General features: G+C 37.5%; 1 protein-coding gene across 2 annotated transcripts in view; it reads right to left on the bottom strand.

Annotated features, from left to right (window-relative positions):
* Positions 1–3,471: 3,471 nt before the first annotated feature.
* The window catches only part of LOC141198882 (paralemmin-1-like), a 198,465-nt gene continuing 182,797 nt past the window's right edge, over positions 3,472–19,139 (bottom strand). The window contains exons 6-7 of one of the 2 annotated variants that reach the window (XM_073663175.1): positions 12,962–13,066; positions 3,472–4,336 (exon numbers count right to left, since the gene is read on the bottom strand). In XM_073663175.1, coding sequence (XP_073519276.1) covers positions 3,594–4,336; positions 12,962–13,066 — 848 coding nt within the window. In that variant the 3' untranslated portion in view covers positions 3,472–3,593. The remainder of the gene's footprint in view (positions 4,337–12,961; positions 13,067–19,139) is intronic. The other variant, XM_073663184.1, reaches the window with a different exon arrangement.

Raw genomic sequence — 19,139 nt, 5'->3', positions numbered from 1 at the left:
CTTTGGAAAGTCTATAACTCATATTTTCCTATTCTGTTGTCAATTAAAGCACAAACAGTTGACTTGACTGTTCTAATATTAGCAAAGTGCAGGAATATTAAAAGCATGTTTAAATAATTCATCAGTCTTTATCTTTTGAGCGAGATTTGGAAAGATGTTTTCCGTGCAAATGAGGCAGGTCTTAGATGTGTTTGATCAAACCGTGATGGGTAAATCAGTAAAATAATAATGGGGAGTCTTTTCAAGGTTGTTCTAAAATTACTTCTGGAAAACACTGCAGCTGAAAATATCTTCCAAACTAAAGTAAATTGGGAGTTCAACTAATAAGATAAACTGTCAGGAGTCCCAATATAATTTCTAAATGATGTTTGTCCTTCTGTAGGCTAGGTCTTCACACTTTTAGGGATGACATAGTCATGGCTCAGAAATGTGATTCTCTGGAACTATTGGGATGTGTTATGTTGGTCTAGAAAAGTTTTATCGATTATTGTTCCCTGTTACTATGGATTGCTCCCCTTTTTTCTATGTCTGATCACGAATTAATAAAAATTTACCTTTATTAGACAATTTTGTGGATCTTTATTCGAAGCTTTGTTTCTCTGGTTTGTTTCTACATTTGTTTTGCTTCGTTGATTCCTTATACACTTATACTGGTCCAAATTTGGGTTATGATTTTGAATCCATTTGAAGCTATTCTTACCCAGATGTGTTTCTCTATCTTTGCATTTATGGTCTAGAAAAGTGTCTGACATTTGCTCTAGTGTACAAGGCTGATTTTAAACATAAGCCTAATACCCTTCTGAATTATAGATAAATGCATAGAGTAAAGCAATGACATTAACCACATAAATAAGAATTATCTACACCCTCAAGTTCATAGGTGGTCATGAGAAGAGGAAGTTTTGGGAACAGAAATTGGGTAAATGGAAGTGGTCTTCTCTAAAGTTACCCTACCAGTACTAAGCTCCATATATGTGACATTTGAATGATTCCTATTGAGAGCTATACTGTCCTTATATCCAGTGACTTAAAGGAGTCATCTGGTCTTTTGCTAAAAGTCTGCAGTCACTTTACATGACTGCAGACTTCTGAATCCTCAAAGAATGCGCAGCACACACTGTCAGGATTCTCCGGTGTTAGCAGCAAGTACGAGATTTGTATACTTCTGCCCACATTTCAACTAGACATGCGTGGCCTTCCCCAATTTACTTGTATTAAGTGAGTCTGACCATAGCAAGTGACCGCATGTATGCAAAACACATACTTGCAGTCATGTGACTGTCCGCTCACAAAGCCAACTACTGACCGTGTGAGGATTCAGAAGTGTGCAGTCACAGAGCAACTATATACCTTTAGCAAATGATCGGACTACCCCTTTAATATTGACATGTACTTCAATCTTTATCTTCCTAACCATAAAATTAAAAGAATATCCCCTATATATAGTGATTTAATTTTCAAAACCATGTGTTAATAATCCAGTAATTCCAAATAATCTGTACCATGTAACTCCCATCCCCTTTTTATATATTTTAATGTCTTCTTCTTTCTGCTGTGAGGGGTACCAAAGACCACCCTAGTCACCAACAAGTATCCTCTGCAGCACAGAAGACTGAGAGGATTTCATAGAGCACTAAATAGTACATTGTGCTTTATAATATAAAATACAGTAAGGTAAGGCTATACACAATTAGCGAGAGTGGAAATTACAATCTTGTATTCCTTTATTACATTTGCACCTGGAATTTCAGGGAAGCTGTGTGCCAAAATAGCAAGAACATTCACTGAAGTTTATAGTATATTTTTTACAATAAGATTCAAATGAATGGGCATAGGTTTTAAGTCTATTATTATTCAGATATGTTAATTCTTTCTTCATTTACCATTTGAAACTTTGAGATCTGATGCAAACTACCAAGACAATTGAGAGCGCCAGCTATATTATATCCTGTGATTTATCTTTAGCATGTACACTAGAGTAAACTCATTAAAAATAATCTCAAAAGTTCTTCTGTGATATGACTAACCAAACATCACCATACATATGCGCCGATATAACTATAGCATCCTTAAAAAACTTTCAGAACTAGAAAACAAGAAATAAACACAAATTATGATGCTTGAAAACAAAGCCAAATAAAACACAATTCAAAAAATAATAGATAACATAAAAATATATATAATCATCTTTAATTAGACTACATCTGTCCTTCTCTATTAAAATGCTTTATGTTGTTCTATGCAGATGAGGCAACTAGTAAAAAAAAAAGAAAAGTAAAATATGAAAAGTTACTTTCACTACACAGTTGTTACTGAAAAGAAGTCTATATTTCCTATTCAAAGCTTCAGTGCATGTACTGGACTGAAAGACAGTCCACGTGGTTTTGTCCATGCATGTAAAGATGCTCATATACCTGAAATAGCTATTAGCTGAACACTTGTTTTAGCCGGCAGCTACATCTCCCAAATCCTCTATACATCTGCATTCTTGTGTTTTTATTTGGGAGAAGAAAGTAATCCTCTACTAGACTCCTCTTCTCCAGGCTACTTAATACAAAAAGGATCTAAATTCAAACATCCCATTATTTTTCTCTCCTGACATCTCCCCACCAAAATCACATTAAATAGTCCAGCTTTTAACTTACTGTTTATAGGGGTCATGGTGTACGATGGCTGATTAATATTATAAAAAATTAAAATGATAAAGTAGGCCCACCATTGCAAAATTTCTTATTGCTCAAAAAAATAAAATGAACCTTGATTCTAAGAAAAAACTATTTGTATGCTTAATTCTTACAAAGACCTATGTGTCTTCATGGTTAGAGACAACAACCAATACCCCAGGGTGTATTGTTATCCTGCAGTTACTTGTCACTCTCTTCCATACCTGTCCCCATGTTATTGCTAACCCACACACAGTCCGAGTGGGGATAGCAGGAGGAACCAAAAATATGGCTGAAGGATTAGACTACGCAGCGTTGGTTGGCTGTCTGTAACAACAAAGACACATCTGAAACACAAAATGCCAGGATATGTTTAATCAAGTCTGGTTGCAAAGGTGGACGCTTTCATTTAAGGCAAGAAAATATAATCAGGCAAAATTCCTAATAAAAAATAAAGTCCAAAAATATTAGTACTATAAATATTATCACCTTTTCAGCCTAAAAAAATGATGAACTTTGGTGGGGAACATGTACTCATCTATTTAAGTGTCACGTAGATCAATATATTTGCCTATACTTTGTGCCTTCGGTGTACGGTAACTTTAAAATAATTTAATAGTTTTGGTTTTATGTAATTTCTACATGTAATAATTTCTCAATTTCTATAAGCCTAGTGAACAACTCTTCATTCAGCAAATTAGTCATCAGATATGTCATATTTGACAAGGCATGTTGTATGTGTGTGTGTATATATATATATATATATATATATATATATATATATATATATATATATATATATATATATATATCTAACTAGCTAAACCAATTCAATCCACTCTCAGTGTACGGCATTGTACATCTTACACAAAGGTGTGTGATACAAAGTTGGCAGTGTCGGTGCTCTTTAGAGTAAAAGGAGAGGAATATTCACATGACAACACAGCATTTGCAGCGTGCTTTCTTATCGGTACCTGTTATTGGCTCTGTGACTAGACTCTCCTCTTTTCCATCAGGAGAGGATGGCTCTGTGGTCTCGGTGAGAAGCTTGCCAGAGACCAGTTCTGCAGCATTGCCATCCATGGTGGAGACATCAGTAACTGTCTTCTCTCGCAATGACTTCTCATCGTCTTCATCGATGAGCACAAGCTCAGCTTTCATGGTGTCATCATAGCCTAACACCTTTTTAGTCTCTTCGTCATCATCAATATTCTGGTAGCCCATGAAGATCATAGTCACTGGTTGTTCTAATGTGGCATCGGCCACATCACTTCCACTACTTCTTACTTGTTGATGTCCAGGTTTTAAGGGAAGCCCTTTGGTAGACTTGTGCACCATTTCTAATTTTGCTTCTTTAAAATGTAATTCCTTCAAGTTACTAGAGATTCCTTCAGTGATTAGTGTTCTCTCAGGTAAAGTGCTTTGCCCTGCTACTATGTTTGATTGTGCAGATTTATGTATGAGTTCATCTACATCCCTTGTACTTAACTTATGGATGCCATTTTCTACCACAGCACCTGAATGGCGAAGCTCATACACTACTTTGTTACCATCATCATAGACCTTTACTCCTCTCTGTTGAACCACCTCTGGGTCAATTGCAGCTGTAGAGAGAATCTTGGTCTCTCCTGTCTTTCTGTCTTTCTCCACATTTATTTCCATGGCATACAATGCTTAAACAGAAACAAGAAAGGAGGTGTATGTTACAACACATAAAGCAAGTGAATGGTTAATCGGCAAACATACATTGTAATGTGCGTGCACTAATACCATTACGTCATTACATAAAAAGCACAGTGTGTGTTAAGAGTTTGCTCGACCAGAACGTGTTAACCCCAATATTGTTATATGTGAGCACAAGTCGGACAGACACATTGATAGAAAATAACATATATCAACTGTGAATTGTTACATTTATGATTTCAAATGAGAAGCAACGTAATATTGCCACATGATGTGTAACATTGTGGTGATTCTTGTGACATGCAATTGTCGCCTCAATGCAGAATGGTGAACATAATGTAGCACCAGAGGCATACATATAAAAAAGCAAAGGGTGCCTTATAATTCATAAACCTAGAGAATCCTATACTTCAGTCATCCCTCAGGAAATTAGGATTTCTGGTGGCGAAATCTCTTGTGGTAATAAATGAGAATCTATAGAATAATTCACTATACAGATCAGACAATTCACTGCTCACCTACGGTTACTCAGTGCTTTCCTCCATTGCATTTCTTAAACACAAAATTCGAACTTTGAATAATGCTACTTTTAGATTTAATTTTAGTGTTATAAGTCCTTAAAGGAAATCTTTATTAATTACCGGGCTGTCATTTTGATAGAATCACTGTTTCCTCTGCTGTAGTACTACTAGTTCTCTGAATGTTGAGCTGTATATAACTCCGCCCCATGAGCTTTCTGTGCACATTATACATTGGCAGAAAGCTGGTAATCAGTGTTGGGGGTGTGATTACACAGAGCAGGAGGACTAGATGGCACAAGACAGCTGGTCCATTAATGATTATCTCCTGCTGATCTCATTTAAACTACAACACACAGACCAGTAAGTGACACATCGCTGGAGTCAAGGTTACTGCCCCTACATCATACTGCTCTCCGGTTACATAGCAAGCAACTGTTGACAAATTTACTTTAAAGGGGTTGTCCTATAAGTAACATTTATCTCCCAAAAACAGGATAGAAGATAAAAGTATCATTGCTTGGGGTCTGGTTGCTGAGATGCCCAAGATCCCAAGAATAGGAGGTCCAAAGTTCCCTATGTAAATGAAGCATTAGTGAGCATGGTAACCACTGTTCCACTAACTATCTATAACTTACTGTATTGTGCAAAAGTTTTACGCAGGTGTAGAAAAAATGCTGCAAAGTAAGAATACAGTCAAAGGATTTGCACAAGGCTACGACAACAGAAGATCTGTGGGTAGTTCTCTAAGATGTTTGGAACAAATTTCGCACCATAATCCTTCAAAAACTGTTTCCTAGAATAACTGATATGGTTTTGAAGCCAAATATTGATTTGATTTAGATTTTCTTTTGTTCATTCACTTTGAATTTTGTTAATTGATAAAAAATAAAATGGTTATGTATTTTTTTTGTTGTTTTTTAGGTTTGAAAGCTTTCTTACTTGACATAATTTCTTCAATACCTGCCTAAAACATTTGCACAGTACTGTATATAGACAGTTAATGGAGCAGTTTTCACACATGATCACTAATGCTTCATTCACACAGGGGACTTTGGGACCCTCATTCTCATGATAGTGGAGGTTTTAGTAGTCGAATCCCTAGCAATCATACATTTATCATCTATCCTGTGGATAGGTGATAAATGATGTTCATGGAACAACCATAATCTCTATTTATTGATGTTAGTAATAGTGACAAAAAACATTTTTATTTTAGTTAAAAATGCAGTTATCTTATGACCATAGGTGAAGGGTTGATTTTATGTAGATGCATAGTTGACATCATTGTTGAGTGATCGGATTGTACAATGGCTGCAGTACTAAATCAGTTTTATACCAATAAAATAAATATATATTGACATTACCGTTTAATATAGTGTAGTCAAATTCTAATTGGAGAGCCAACATTCTCAATGCACAACCAAATCTTTAAATTAGCACAATGTTCAGAAAAACTATTACTGGCCTTCTACCAGAAGTTTTAGCCTGATGATTAGCATTCCATATGAAGAGGTAACTACACCCTGTTGTCCAGCTTTGATAGGACATCAATCAGATCACCTAATAAAAGCGAGTCTGTTCTCATTAAAGATTTTTTTTGTGTGTCCAGAATAATAGCATTTTAATAGCAACATACAGTAGGGGCAGGGGCACAACAAGAAGAGCCGGGGCCCAAAAGTAGACTTTTAAGTTTCAGGAGGGTTAATTTATCATGAGAAGAGAAAGAATTGAAGTCACATTGTGCAGCATTGCAGAAGGGCCTAGCAGTTATGTGAGCACATTTATCGCTAAAACCATGAAGTCCATTTATATTCTTTAAATCACATTCAACTTCCAGTGTCTGCAGATTAAAGGGAATCTGTCAGCAGGTTTTTGCTATGGAATCTGAAAGCAGCATGATATAGGAGGTAGAGACAGCAATGTATCACTTACTGGGCTGCTTGGTGTAGTTTGATAGAATCCCTGTTTTCTCTGCTGTAGATGTAGCAGTGCTCAGAATGCTGAACTATGTATAACCCCTGATTGGCAGCTTCCTGTGTACACTGTGCATTGTCATCAAGCTGCCAATCAATGGTGGGGTTACACAGATTAGTTGGACTGCCTGGCACTCCATGTCTAGTTTGCAGTAACAATCTCCTGCTGGTAAAACACTGTTTGTATTGTAACTACAGTACACAAATTGTAGTAAGTGACACATCCTTGGAATCAGGCTATTCCCCCACCTACATTTTGCTGCTTTCTGATTAACTGGGAACAACTTGCTGACTGATTGCCTTGAAAGGGGTTTTTGGGACTATTTTTTTTTACTCTGAGCCTAAGAACAGTCAGGTAGTTGCAAACTTAACAAGAAGAGATTGTTGGCGTCATGCTGATTGACAGCCTCCTTCCCACAGTTAGGCACTGGGGAGCTGGCTGTCAATCACCATGACATCAGCAGTCACGCCTCATCAACAGAGCAAAGGAGCAGAAAAGCAGCTGCTCAGTCGCTGACATCAGCAGAGGCCGAAGAATCGCTCGCAGATTAGCAACTACCTGCCTGTTAGTTTTTAGGCTCATAGTAAAAAAATAAATTAGTCCCAGATAACCCTTTTTACCTGAAGGACTGCTATCTGGGCTGCACTGAACTCAGCAGTTATACTAGCCAAAGACACTGATGTGTGTGCCATGACACGGCCCCAGTGCTCTAAGGAGCAGTCTTTAGTATAATGTTTAATATAATGCAGATTTCTCCTAAAATTTCACTAGCTACAACCAAAATGCTCTGAGGGTAAAAATATCTATCCAGGGGGCTACTGAGTGACATGCTGTTTGGCGTCACTCTTTTTTAGGTACTCATAGTCACCCATTATTGTCTGAAGCATGACAAAATTGACTGAAAAAACAAAGGAACTGCCACCCCAAATGAGACACCTTTACGGCTCCCTTTTGAGATGTTATTTTTGTTGTAGAACTGATTAGTAAACTTCATCTATCAATATAATTTAAAGAAATAGAAGAAACATCAAGAGTCATGGACAAGTAGAAGATATGTGAGATCTAAAAACAATTATTTCTTCTGAGGTCGATATCTAGTTGGCTATGCTATCAGTTTTGGCTACTGAGCCACTAAATATGATGTGATCCTTTGTCTTCTCTCACGATTGGCATGTCCATCCTATTTTCTTTTATCAGGACAACAGAACAGACCGATTTGTTATAAGTGACATTGTTATGGACAGGACAGTATAAATGTGAGTAGAGTAGCTTAATTTTCAGTCGTCATTTATACCGAGAAGGGCTTCAGTTCAGTGCTCTAACCCTTTAATGCATCCTTAGTGTTTAGGATATTTACAGAGACAGACATGTTAAAGAAAAGACACAACATGATGATAAACGCATCTGACAGCCATTGTCTGGAGCAAAGGCACAACAAACATTGAAGATTACATAGAGATAACCAAAAGTCAGACCAAGAATTTCAGGTCAGCAAATGAACCAAGTCTTGGAGGCTACAACATATAAAAATAGGATATATTTTATGAGCAGAACAATTGACAGCAGGAGGCAGGCCATTATTTATTAACAGCATCTAGAATGACCACGTTGTATCAGCACCTAAAGCTGTTACAGTAGTAATTCATATACTGTTTTCTACCAGTTCTATCCTCTGCATTTATTACGCTTCCTTTCTAACATTGTGCCTTGTGGGTACTTCATATATTTTGTTGAAAGTGACAGTCATGGGTCTGTTGTACAAAGGCGGCATTTCATTTAGGGCTCCTTCACACATCAGTGATTTTTCTCGTATGCAAAAAGTAGTCTGAACTTCACTAGTGTTTTTGATCAAAGTCTAATTAGAGTTTGGTCAGAGTCAATTTTTAACATCAGAGTTTGACCAGAATTTCATCAGTTTTTCTCAATGAACAAAAACGAAAAAAAAACAACTGGTAGATGTTTCTGAAGCTCCTCCTATCGAATAGTCCATGAAAATGGACCCCACATGGTTAGGAACTGAGTATTGTCCGATCTTTTCACAGATCAATAGATTTCTATTGGTGAGTTTGATCAGAAACTCAGATCAATATTGGACAAGCGTCCGTGCTTTTGTGTGGAATAATCGGTTCAAGGAAAAACATTGAACATGTGAAATACCCCATAGAATATCATAGGTACAAGTTCTATCCATGAGAACACAGATGGCACTTGTATGAGAAAAAATGATGGCTAAATGAGTCCTTATAAAAAGTACTAAAATGAAGCAATATATTCGGTTTTATAGAGCACCTCCCAACAAGAGATCACACATTATCAAATAAAGTATACGTTTAAATATATTGGAAAACTAGCACAAGTTTGTATATTTATAAATCATGCTATAAATTGTACTGTACATTATTTTACATGTCTAAACATGTCATAAGTTACGGTACATGTCAAGAAGCCATAATACAGGCAAATTGCTGAATAATAAAGACAATTTTTTATTTTTTTCCTTTGGCACCTCACTTGTAGGAAAAGCAGTCGTCTAGTGAGTCATGGATTACCCACCACCCATGGCCCAATGGACGTCCCGAATCACTATTATAGCAGTATGGTTACAGATTTATGTTCTCTTTTAAGGTGTTTAATGTAACTTACTAACCCTGCAATGTTTGAAGAAAGTAGTTTTATTCTGTAGTGTCGCTTATTCTAGTGAGGCAGGACTAGACAGGTCGGGCACTACTTACCCAGATCCCTCAATCACACCTCCTTGGCCATGATTACCGATTATGTCCAGGAAGAAGTGATTAGATAATCCGAGGTAGTACTACAGTGGGAGAGACACCTCATTGGACTAGTCCTTACTCATTAGCAAATATGACACTGAAGGATAAAGCTAGATTCTTCAAACAAGTGAATTACATTTAAAACCTTACTGTATTACAGATTAGCGAATTCTGCCCACGTACCGCTATAGTAGTAGTCGGGGGCAGTCAGGGGACTCCCATAGATTTTAATGTCTCACCTCTCCACAGAACTTTATGGAAAGTGTTGTGGTAAACCCCTGTACTCCTCATAGACTAGAGTACTGGAGGTAGGTATTCATGGTAGATCCTGTAGATATGCTATACATTTCTAACATGGAGATACCAGTTTAATATCAGCAGATTATCATGAACTTGAAACTAATCCAGAAGTGTACTGTTTTTATTCAGATGTAGCGTTTGTTACTACTACAAGTGCTATGCGCTGTGGAGTTATTATGGCGCACCTACAGAAACTGCCTAGCACAGCAGCTCATTTACTTTGCATTGGAGCAGACACTCTACACAGTTTACAAACATTCAAAAGGTGAACAGAATGAACGTTCATGAAGTGCTGATTGTCTGCTGTACCACCGCACACTTGTCTATATTGGAAGTTCCACTTGTGACCAGTTATAGGAGATTAATCAATTTGTACAGACTGGGTTACATTGATAAATTAAGATAAAACTCCACACTGATACACTGTAATATCTACCATGATATGAGTTTGTATGGTGTTTTGGTTTATGAATAGTGTATGAATTTAAAGGGGTTTTCGAGGCTCCACAGTCTGTGACTGTAGATTGCTGAACTTCGACATTGCATAGCGTCACAATTCCACTTTCTTGGCAGCTTGAGCGGTTGTCACAGCACAGGTATGAGATTTGCCGAGAAGTCCGCAAAAGATTACGGCCATGAGAGTGGCCCCATATACTATTCCGTGAAAATCAGACTCATGAATGAGCCCTTAGAAGTATTTCACTTGTAGACTACATCGTTGAAATTAACAACTTTATAATAAATGATATATTGATGGCTCCTGACACCTAAAACCTTACACTGCCCACATGATTGGTATGGAAAAAAAGAAGTAGTTAGAAGGGTGTAAAGCATGCACAAAAGACTCATTCTGTGACAGCAGTCACCCTTGATGCCCCCAATAACATGCATGCACAGAAGGTCCGAACATGTTGGTTATATTTATTATTTTAATAGACAGGGGCGATATGGAGCATAAAGACATCTCTGATGTTGCTTAACACAGAAAACCACTTGAACAAGTTAAAATCCAATCTGGCAGAACTTTGTTTCCCCTGATGGCAAACAAACCTGTTATTTTGTGTGGGTTACATCTAATCCATTTTGTAAAATTATTTATTTCTTTCCTGGGGGTGGGTGCAATTTTATGGTTTGTTGGATTTTGTTTTTACGGAATTCACTCTTCCATATAAATAACACGATAATTTTATTGTTTTGGTGCCAAATTTTAAAAATTTGACATCTGTTCCACAAAAACATTTAAAAAAAAAATATTATTTGTGTTATTTTATACAATTGCATTTTATTTTTTTTTCCATCAACATAGAATGCTTAGATTTGACATTTTCATGACATTTTTGGGTACATACAATTCATACAAAAACTGAGTAAAGTAATCAAAAGTTGTATGTACCCCAAAATGTCATAGAGAGGCTTGTTCGGCAAAAATTGTATTTTCCTTTAAAAGAAATAAAAAGGGTATTAACAATACATAGCAAATGTGATAATTTTACACTTTCCATTACTACTGTACACTTGTAGCAATACCAAGAAAATGTATTTTTTTTTATAATAAAGCATTAAATTTGGAAATAAAGATGTTTGTTTTTTGGCTTGGAATTTTTTCTCTAAACTATATTTGTCTAGGTTTTTTTTTTTTTTACAATTTTTTGGGGCATGCCATGAAAAAGTGATTGCTTGACAGCTTTAAAGAGGCCCTCAATTGAACTCTTTTTTTTTTTTTCACTAAATCTGGGTATATGTGTACTGTTGTGTAGTATGTGTGTGTGTTAATATACTCACCTACCGCCACCATCTCCGGTATCCAGCGCTGTTCTGCTCCTCTTCTCTGTGACATCACCGCTCTTTAAACTCTCCGATTAGCTCTATGCTCTATTGTGGGCCAGACGTCTTTTACAATGCAAGTCTAGGGAGTCTCATTCTGACGCTCCATAGGCTTAAACTGTGAAAACCACTTCCTGGTCACGGAGTGACGTCACTCAGAAGAGGAGCTGGATATCGGCAAAGGCAGCAGAAGAGTATAATAGCACACACACTACAGTGCATACACATATAGGGCTCATGCAGACGTCCATGCAACACGGTCTGAGCACGGATTACAATGTATGGTCTAGCCATGGGTCTCCAGACCTAAACAAGACAGCATCATAGAATTATATGATGGTCTCACTCTCAAGTCGGAAGTCCCGCAGTCAGCCTTTGCATTGTGGTCCGGCTCCGACAGTGTTGCATGAATGTGTGCATGAGACTATACAGACATTTAGCAAAAAAAAAAAAAGTTCATGGGAGTGCTACTTTAGTAACACACTTAGAATATAAACCATTATAAAATTAGCGTATAGTATATCTGTCAGCTTTATACTAACAGGAAGGCGAGAGGCTCACTGCCATGGCAGACCTGGGGGTTTTGTTAGGCACAGTGTTATATATGGGTTAAATATTCAGGATTGGAGAATTTGCATCTGGTGTCAGCTCTATATTAGCAGGCACTTTCCCTACACTGTGTGGGAACTACCACCCACCATGTAAATGTATGGCACGATGCAGTAGGGTAAGGTAGTGGTTTGGATAATATAGGAAAGTGGGAACATAAAATCAAATTCCTAATGGGTGCTAAACAGATCCCTATAAGCAGTAATTATATTTTCTTTTTAAAAAGAAAAGAGAAGATCTCTTGATGGCCATCAGTACAACAATAAAGCTCCACCAACCCAACAGATGACTGGGCATATCATGTGCATGTGTACCACCAGTGTGTAAGCTGTGACCAATATCCACCTGTTTCACCTTTAGAAATCTATTGTGTACCAATGTGGTGCTTGGTGAGTGTTGTAATGTATAAACCAACAATAAAAGGGTTATCATATGATTCATACCTTTTCTTGGTTGTGTAAAACGGTTGGGAATGAAGCTTTCAGAACGCATGAGGTTTTTTTTCTATTTCATTTCACAAGCAATTAAATTCACTAACATAATGTATCACTTTATTGACAAACCGACCACTAACACCTTAAAAACTTATATATCTGATAGGGTTTTATATACTCACCGGGTGCCCTTATGGTTCCGTCACAAACGTGAGATGTTTCCGGTGGATGTGCGTAGAGGTTTGTGATGTCAGGGATCTGGGAGTAGATATAACTTACTGCATCTGCTTTAAGAAAGAGCAAATCAGGTTAGGTTATCAGCATTGTGGAGCCCCACAGCCGGAGCGGTGCTTAGACAGCAGCAGAGAGCTAAATTATCAGCCGGCACAATGGACATCAGAGCGTTCTACTGAACAGCTGGATCAGAGGACACAAAGTGCAGATTCATTGCCTTGTGATTGGAGTTCAATAGACTAGCTGAGGCAGGAGGGAACACATCCAGGTCCCTCAAGCTTAGCCATAGGGTGATGGAGTTTTGGGGAATTTCTGGATTATCACAGCGGCAATGCTAAACTGATATTTATGGCTTATTCAAATTATTTTATATTAGCACCAAAAGGCTGCATACGTTTTATATGTAGTATAGGCACACGAATTAAAAAACAAGCAACAGTTTCTTAAAAAATTAAGTAGTAAAAGTTTTTTTTATTTTTTAAAGTGCTCATTTATTTAAAGTTTGATATATATCCTGATTATGGAACATATCTGCATCCATTCATATTCTCTCTTAAAAATGTAACTTAATCTTTATTCTGCTTCCCATATAAACCCTCACCTATCCCCTTGCATGGCCTGTATCTGCTGTGTCTTCCTTCTTCATTCAGTCTGTTCTCTTCTGTACACCCTGCACCCTCTGCTTCCTCTCTTTTCTCAGGGGTAGTCCGCTTTTTCTGTCCCAGGTGGTGCTTAAAGCATTATTCTTATTACTTCCAGTTATCATCTATACACAGGAGATGTAATCACTTATCAAAGGTGCAACCACAGAGACCATCCCGGAATAGGGAACAGCTCCAACATGCATGTCCCCTATTCTGGTAATTAGTGGTGGCCTTTGTGAGTGCACCACCACTAATATACTAGTTATGTACTATCCTTTGGATAAGGGATAACTCACAATAACTGTTATTAAGTGATAAACAACATTCCAAATAAGAATGGCCATTTTATACTCCTCGATGGCTACCAGAGGCGTAATTGCATATTTGTACATTGAAGGTAATATCCATCCTTTAACAACATTTTTTTAAATAAATATGGTTAAACTTTTGTGCTGACCAATTATTTAAAAATTGTTGATGCCTCATTTTTCGGAGCTTCCTGCATATGGTGCTATTACTGAATTCAATAGATTTACATTAAGCAGCAGCAAGCAACCAGATGTTTGGGATTTACCTTTATCTCTATGCAGTGTATTTGGGGCTCTATATTGGAAATGCAAAATTCTTTTCATGTCTTTACCTTTGTCAAGGTTTTGTAAGTATAAAAAACATGGGGATAAATTTTCACATTTTGGTTTTAACCAGTGCTTCCCCATGTTATAATAATTCAGGAGCCCCTTGAATCTTAACTCTGTTGTGCCACTTCTATTATTCTTCCTGAATATTTATGTATAAACTGACCACTGAGCGCTACCATTTCCCATGTAAAATCGGTGTGTCCCTTATACTGTCGACATTGATTGGGCAATGCAAAGGCTCGCTCACACTGGCAAGTAGCATTCTCTCTGCGAGAGTGAGCCGAGTGTTATGATAGTGTGATCCGATTCTCTCACATGCAAGAATCAGAGCTGAAACGCTCCATGGTTATTGGGCCCTTCCCAGTCTGATAATATCAGCCCGCAGCTGTCGGCTTTCCCTTAGCTGGTTATTAAAAATTAGGGGGACCCCTCACAATGTTTTTTAAATTATCCATTTATTAGGTTTAATAAGGCTAAACACCCTGTAGTGCCACATGAAAGTCACTAAAAGGTGCAAATTTATTATATGTAAGAGACTTGTGACATTATATATCTACAGGACATCTAGGTATTCTATCTATATATCTAGTCTATCTATCAATCATTATATAGTTATCTATATATTTAGCTATCTATCTATGTATCAATCATTCTATTAATCATTCAATATATCTAGCTATCTATCTATATTTTGGAATAGCTATCTATCAATCAATCAATCATCTTTATCTCTATATCTTTATATATGATTGATTTTTTTGTGTTAAATGGGTATTCCAATCTCCAAGATCTTATCCCAATATGTAGTAGGTGTAATAATAATAATAAATAATATTAGCAAATACCTCCAATTAGAAATGAGTATAGTTTTTCTGATTCGCTATGTCTCTTTCCTCATGTGCAGGTATTGCAGGACCTTAGGTATCCATGTTTACATCCACTGATATAGTGACAGTTAGTTAGCTAGTTGCTAGTGGTCGTAATTGTGGATACCTAAGGTCCTGCAATGCCTGCAAGTGAGTAAAGAGACATAGAGAATCAGAAAAACTATACTACATTTCTAATTGAGGTATTTGCTAATATTATTATTATTACACCTCCTACATATTGGGATAGGATATTGGAGATGTGAATACCCCTTTAAATACCTTCATTTAACATACAGTATTTACAATATGTAAAAGATGATGTTAAAACAGCATTGCATACGCAATGAATGTGAGGAAAAAAATCGCATACTCGGATTGCACTATCATTACACAGGGAATCAACAACGGATTGCACTCGGACAACTCTTGGGGCTGTAAATCGGACAGATTTTTTAAACGATCGTGTGACTCCAGCCTAACAGTGGGCATTCACACACTCCAAACTGGTAACACCCAGTTGACAATTTATCTACAAAGGTTTTAGGAGTATCAGAGGAATGGCATTTGTAGTTCCTACAAAATATGCTACAAAATTCATATTTCATGAACACTACAAGCATTTACTAAAACAGACAAGTCTGGAAAGTTAATAGGTACTCTTTAAAGGTGTACATTCACTTTAAGCAGGCTGCAATTTAATGCAGATTTTGTTGCAGAAAATTCTGCAACAGTCCATTTTATCTGATCCCATTCAGGCAAGTGAAACTGATTTACAGAAAATTCTAAAACAAAATCTGCAGAGTATGAATTCACACTGCCAAGTATGGACCGTAATGTCTGGACAAGTTTCCTGACCCAAACTCAACAGCTACATCTATGCCTATGAAGCTGCTCAGTCTGGGTCTGAATATCCGCAGTCTTTTGAGACATCACGATCTGTATTTGGACTGTGAACATCGGAAGTGTGAAACCATTATAAAGTTTCAAATCAGGACTAGTCAAGAGAATTGGCATATTGTACCGTATAGTATGAGCTTAACATTATTAGAAATGTCTGATTAGTTGCATCAAAAGACTAAAACTTTAGGCACCAATTCATCAAGGTGTTTTCACCAGAATTCTGCTGTAAAACACCTTGAAATATATGAACATTTTGACACAATTCAAAGTTGTGCAAAAATTGTGTAATTTTTAGAGTTTTTAAATCCCTAACGGGCCAACTCTACAGAAATGGGCTGAGACGCGGTGGGACACAGCATATCGAAGCCCGCTTAGTAAATTCATCATAATTTACTCCACCAAAGTGGCGTGGCATAAACTACACCAGAAATGTACCAAAGTATTTGGCTGGAGTAACATCTCTGGCAAATACACACAGCTTTCATAAGATGCACCAAATTCATTAAGCGCATTGTCTTCACTAAGACTGGAGGGCTAAACATCAGTCTTAATAAACCCGTGACTTAACGTTAGCATAACTTTGGCATAACATAGGTGGTATTGTAGAATAATTGCATTTTCATTTTTTTTTGTTCAAAATAATACTGTTTATAGACAAATAAGTTTCATTCTTAGAAGAAAGCCTCCAAGTACAGAGGACTACCACTAATCTGTTAACATGTAGAATTATTACCAGCATTTAAAACATATACACATATACTTAGGAGATTAATTTTAAATTGGATTACTGCTAAAAATAGAAGAACATAATCACATTCTGCTCTGGCCATTTGTCTTGAATTCTTAATTAGATCATTTCAGTTACCAGGAAAATTAGAAGAAAGGAGATTTTATATTTTTTTTTAGTTTGTAATTTTTGTGCATGTTTATGAGCTCGCACATAAGGAAAGATGAGTGGCAGCATCTTCAGTACTGTGTATCCTCATCAGCTAGTGTTTAGGTCTCCATAATACCATGCTTCAGCCTTACAAATAGCCTTGATCAACAATTGTTGCTGTGATTATTAATTCATACTAATAAAAATATATTCTTTTCCTAATTGTAATGAAGCAAGGAATATGTGCGGCCTAAACAGCACATCCCACCAGCATGTGCAGCCATTTTCTTGAATATCCAAACTTTACATGAGGCCTAATTGTTCCAGGTAAAAATATATATTCCTGTACCGTGTTAGCCAGTAGATAGAAAAATATTTAGATTTGAGAGTCCTCAGTGGTTGATACCTTTTAATGGCTAACTGAAAAGATGGTAACAAATTGCAAGCTTCCGAGACTACTCAGGTCTCTTCATCAGGCTAGTATTGTTACCATCTTTTCTGTTAGCCATTAAAAGGTATCAACCACTGAGGACTCTCAAATCTAAATATTTTTCCAGGTAAAAAAAATTCCTTAAATGGGTTGTTCACTTCTGGACAACCACTTCTTAAAAGCTAAAGTGGCCAGAAAAAGTGAGAAAAAGTGTCCTCCCGGACAACTTTCTCTATGCACTTCCATGGGAGCAAATAAAACAGCCAGGCCAGGAGAATGCTTTCTTGAGATAGATGCAGGTCTTAACTATGAGATCTGCATCTATCAGATTGTTCAGTATCGATACCCATTTAAAGAGGACCTTTCATAACATTTTTATTTTAAACTGTACATATCAGTAAAAGCAGCTGAAGAGCTGATTAAAATGTTATTTTTCTCCAATGCAATGTTTAGATATGGGATATTGAAGTTTAGAGCACCCAATATTCAAATTTCCCTTTCAACTAAGGGGGCGTTAACAGTGATTCTTTTCTTGGAGCATTTACTTTTTACTATCTTTGATGCTGCCCAATTATTAGAAGGCAGCGTCATACAGGGGAAAAAATAAAAAGCCCGCAGGAAAGGTGAAAAACAAAAGTCATGTGGGCATTTTCAGCGTGATTTGGTGAGACTTGATGCTTCCTGGCATTACAGCGCCAGAAGAGGAGGAGAGCTGCAGTGTGGAGCAGTGAAGATCATCATGGGAACAGCGTTTGTAACATGTAATGCTCTGGATCAACTAAAGGTATCGGGGAATACCGTTAAACTCCTTATTCCTTGACACCTGTAGCAGGTCCAGGGCACTGTCTGTGACAGACGCTGCTACCAAGATGGTCTTCACTGTTCCAGGCGCTAACATACTGTAGCTCTCCACCGCTCCACCGCTACTAATGCTGTAATGACAGGAAGCAATGGGGGTGAGGAGTTCTCAGCGTGGTCCAGTGAGACACAGCAAGTCTCATCAGATCACCCTGAAAATGCCTGTTTTGACCTTCTCTGTGTGCCTTTGCTTTTTTTCCCACTTTATTACACTGCCTTGTAATGACTGGGCAGCGTCATAGATGGGAAAATTTACTTTTCCTAGGAAAGAATCTCTGTTATTATCTCTGCAATACAGTGGAGAAAAAAAAAACATTTTAATCAGCGCTGTAGCCCCTTTTTAATGCTAAATACATTTAAAGAATAAAATGGTGTGACAGGTCATCTTTAAAGCGGTTTTCCCACAAACAAAAGCTCGTTTTAATCAATAGATCTTGGAATAATAATAACTTCCAGAATTGGATGTGTTTAAATAAAATGTTCCTGTGCTGAGATAATCTTATAAGGGTATGTGCACATGGTCGGTATTGGCATCGCTTTGAAGGCAGCATACTTTATGCTGCGTCCAAAGCGCTGCATGCAGGTGAATCCGCATGTGTTCATTGAACCATGCGGATTCACCGCAATCAATATGACTCGCCCCCTGGGCCGTGGGGTACCCGGAACCGGGCTTCTGTACGATGCTGGGGGTAGTAGTGGCAACCCGATTCCGTGGCTCAGGGTGGTGAGACCAAATTGTGGCAGTCTATTTATCAGTGTTTTGAATGTCCGACTACGCCACCCGTGGATTGCGGTCAGGGATAACCGCCGCTGCAGGGCAGGCCACTGAGGCTGGTGTTGGTGTGCAGCACAGAGGTAGAATAACTCCCCACGGGAGGAGTGTAGCCCCAGGGTAGTGTAGGTGGATGTT

Source organism: Phyllobates terribilis, unplaced genomic scaffold (genome assembly GCF_046119375.1).
Source record: "Phyllobates terribilis strain yellow unplaced genomic scaffold, ASM4611937v1 Scaffold_1__5_contigs__length_1240528914, whole genome shotgun sequence".
Taxonomy (NCBI): Eukaryota; Metazoa; Chordata; class Amphibia; order Anura; family Dendrobatidae; genus Phyllobates; species Phyllobates terribilis.
This window is presented reverse-complemented; position numbering and strand designations above follow the sequence as displayed.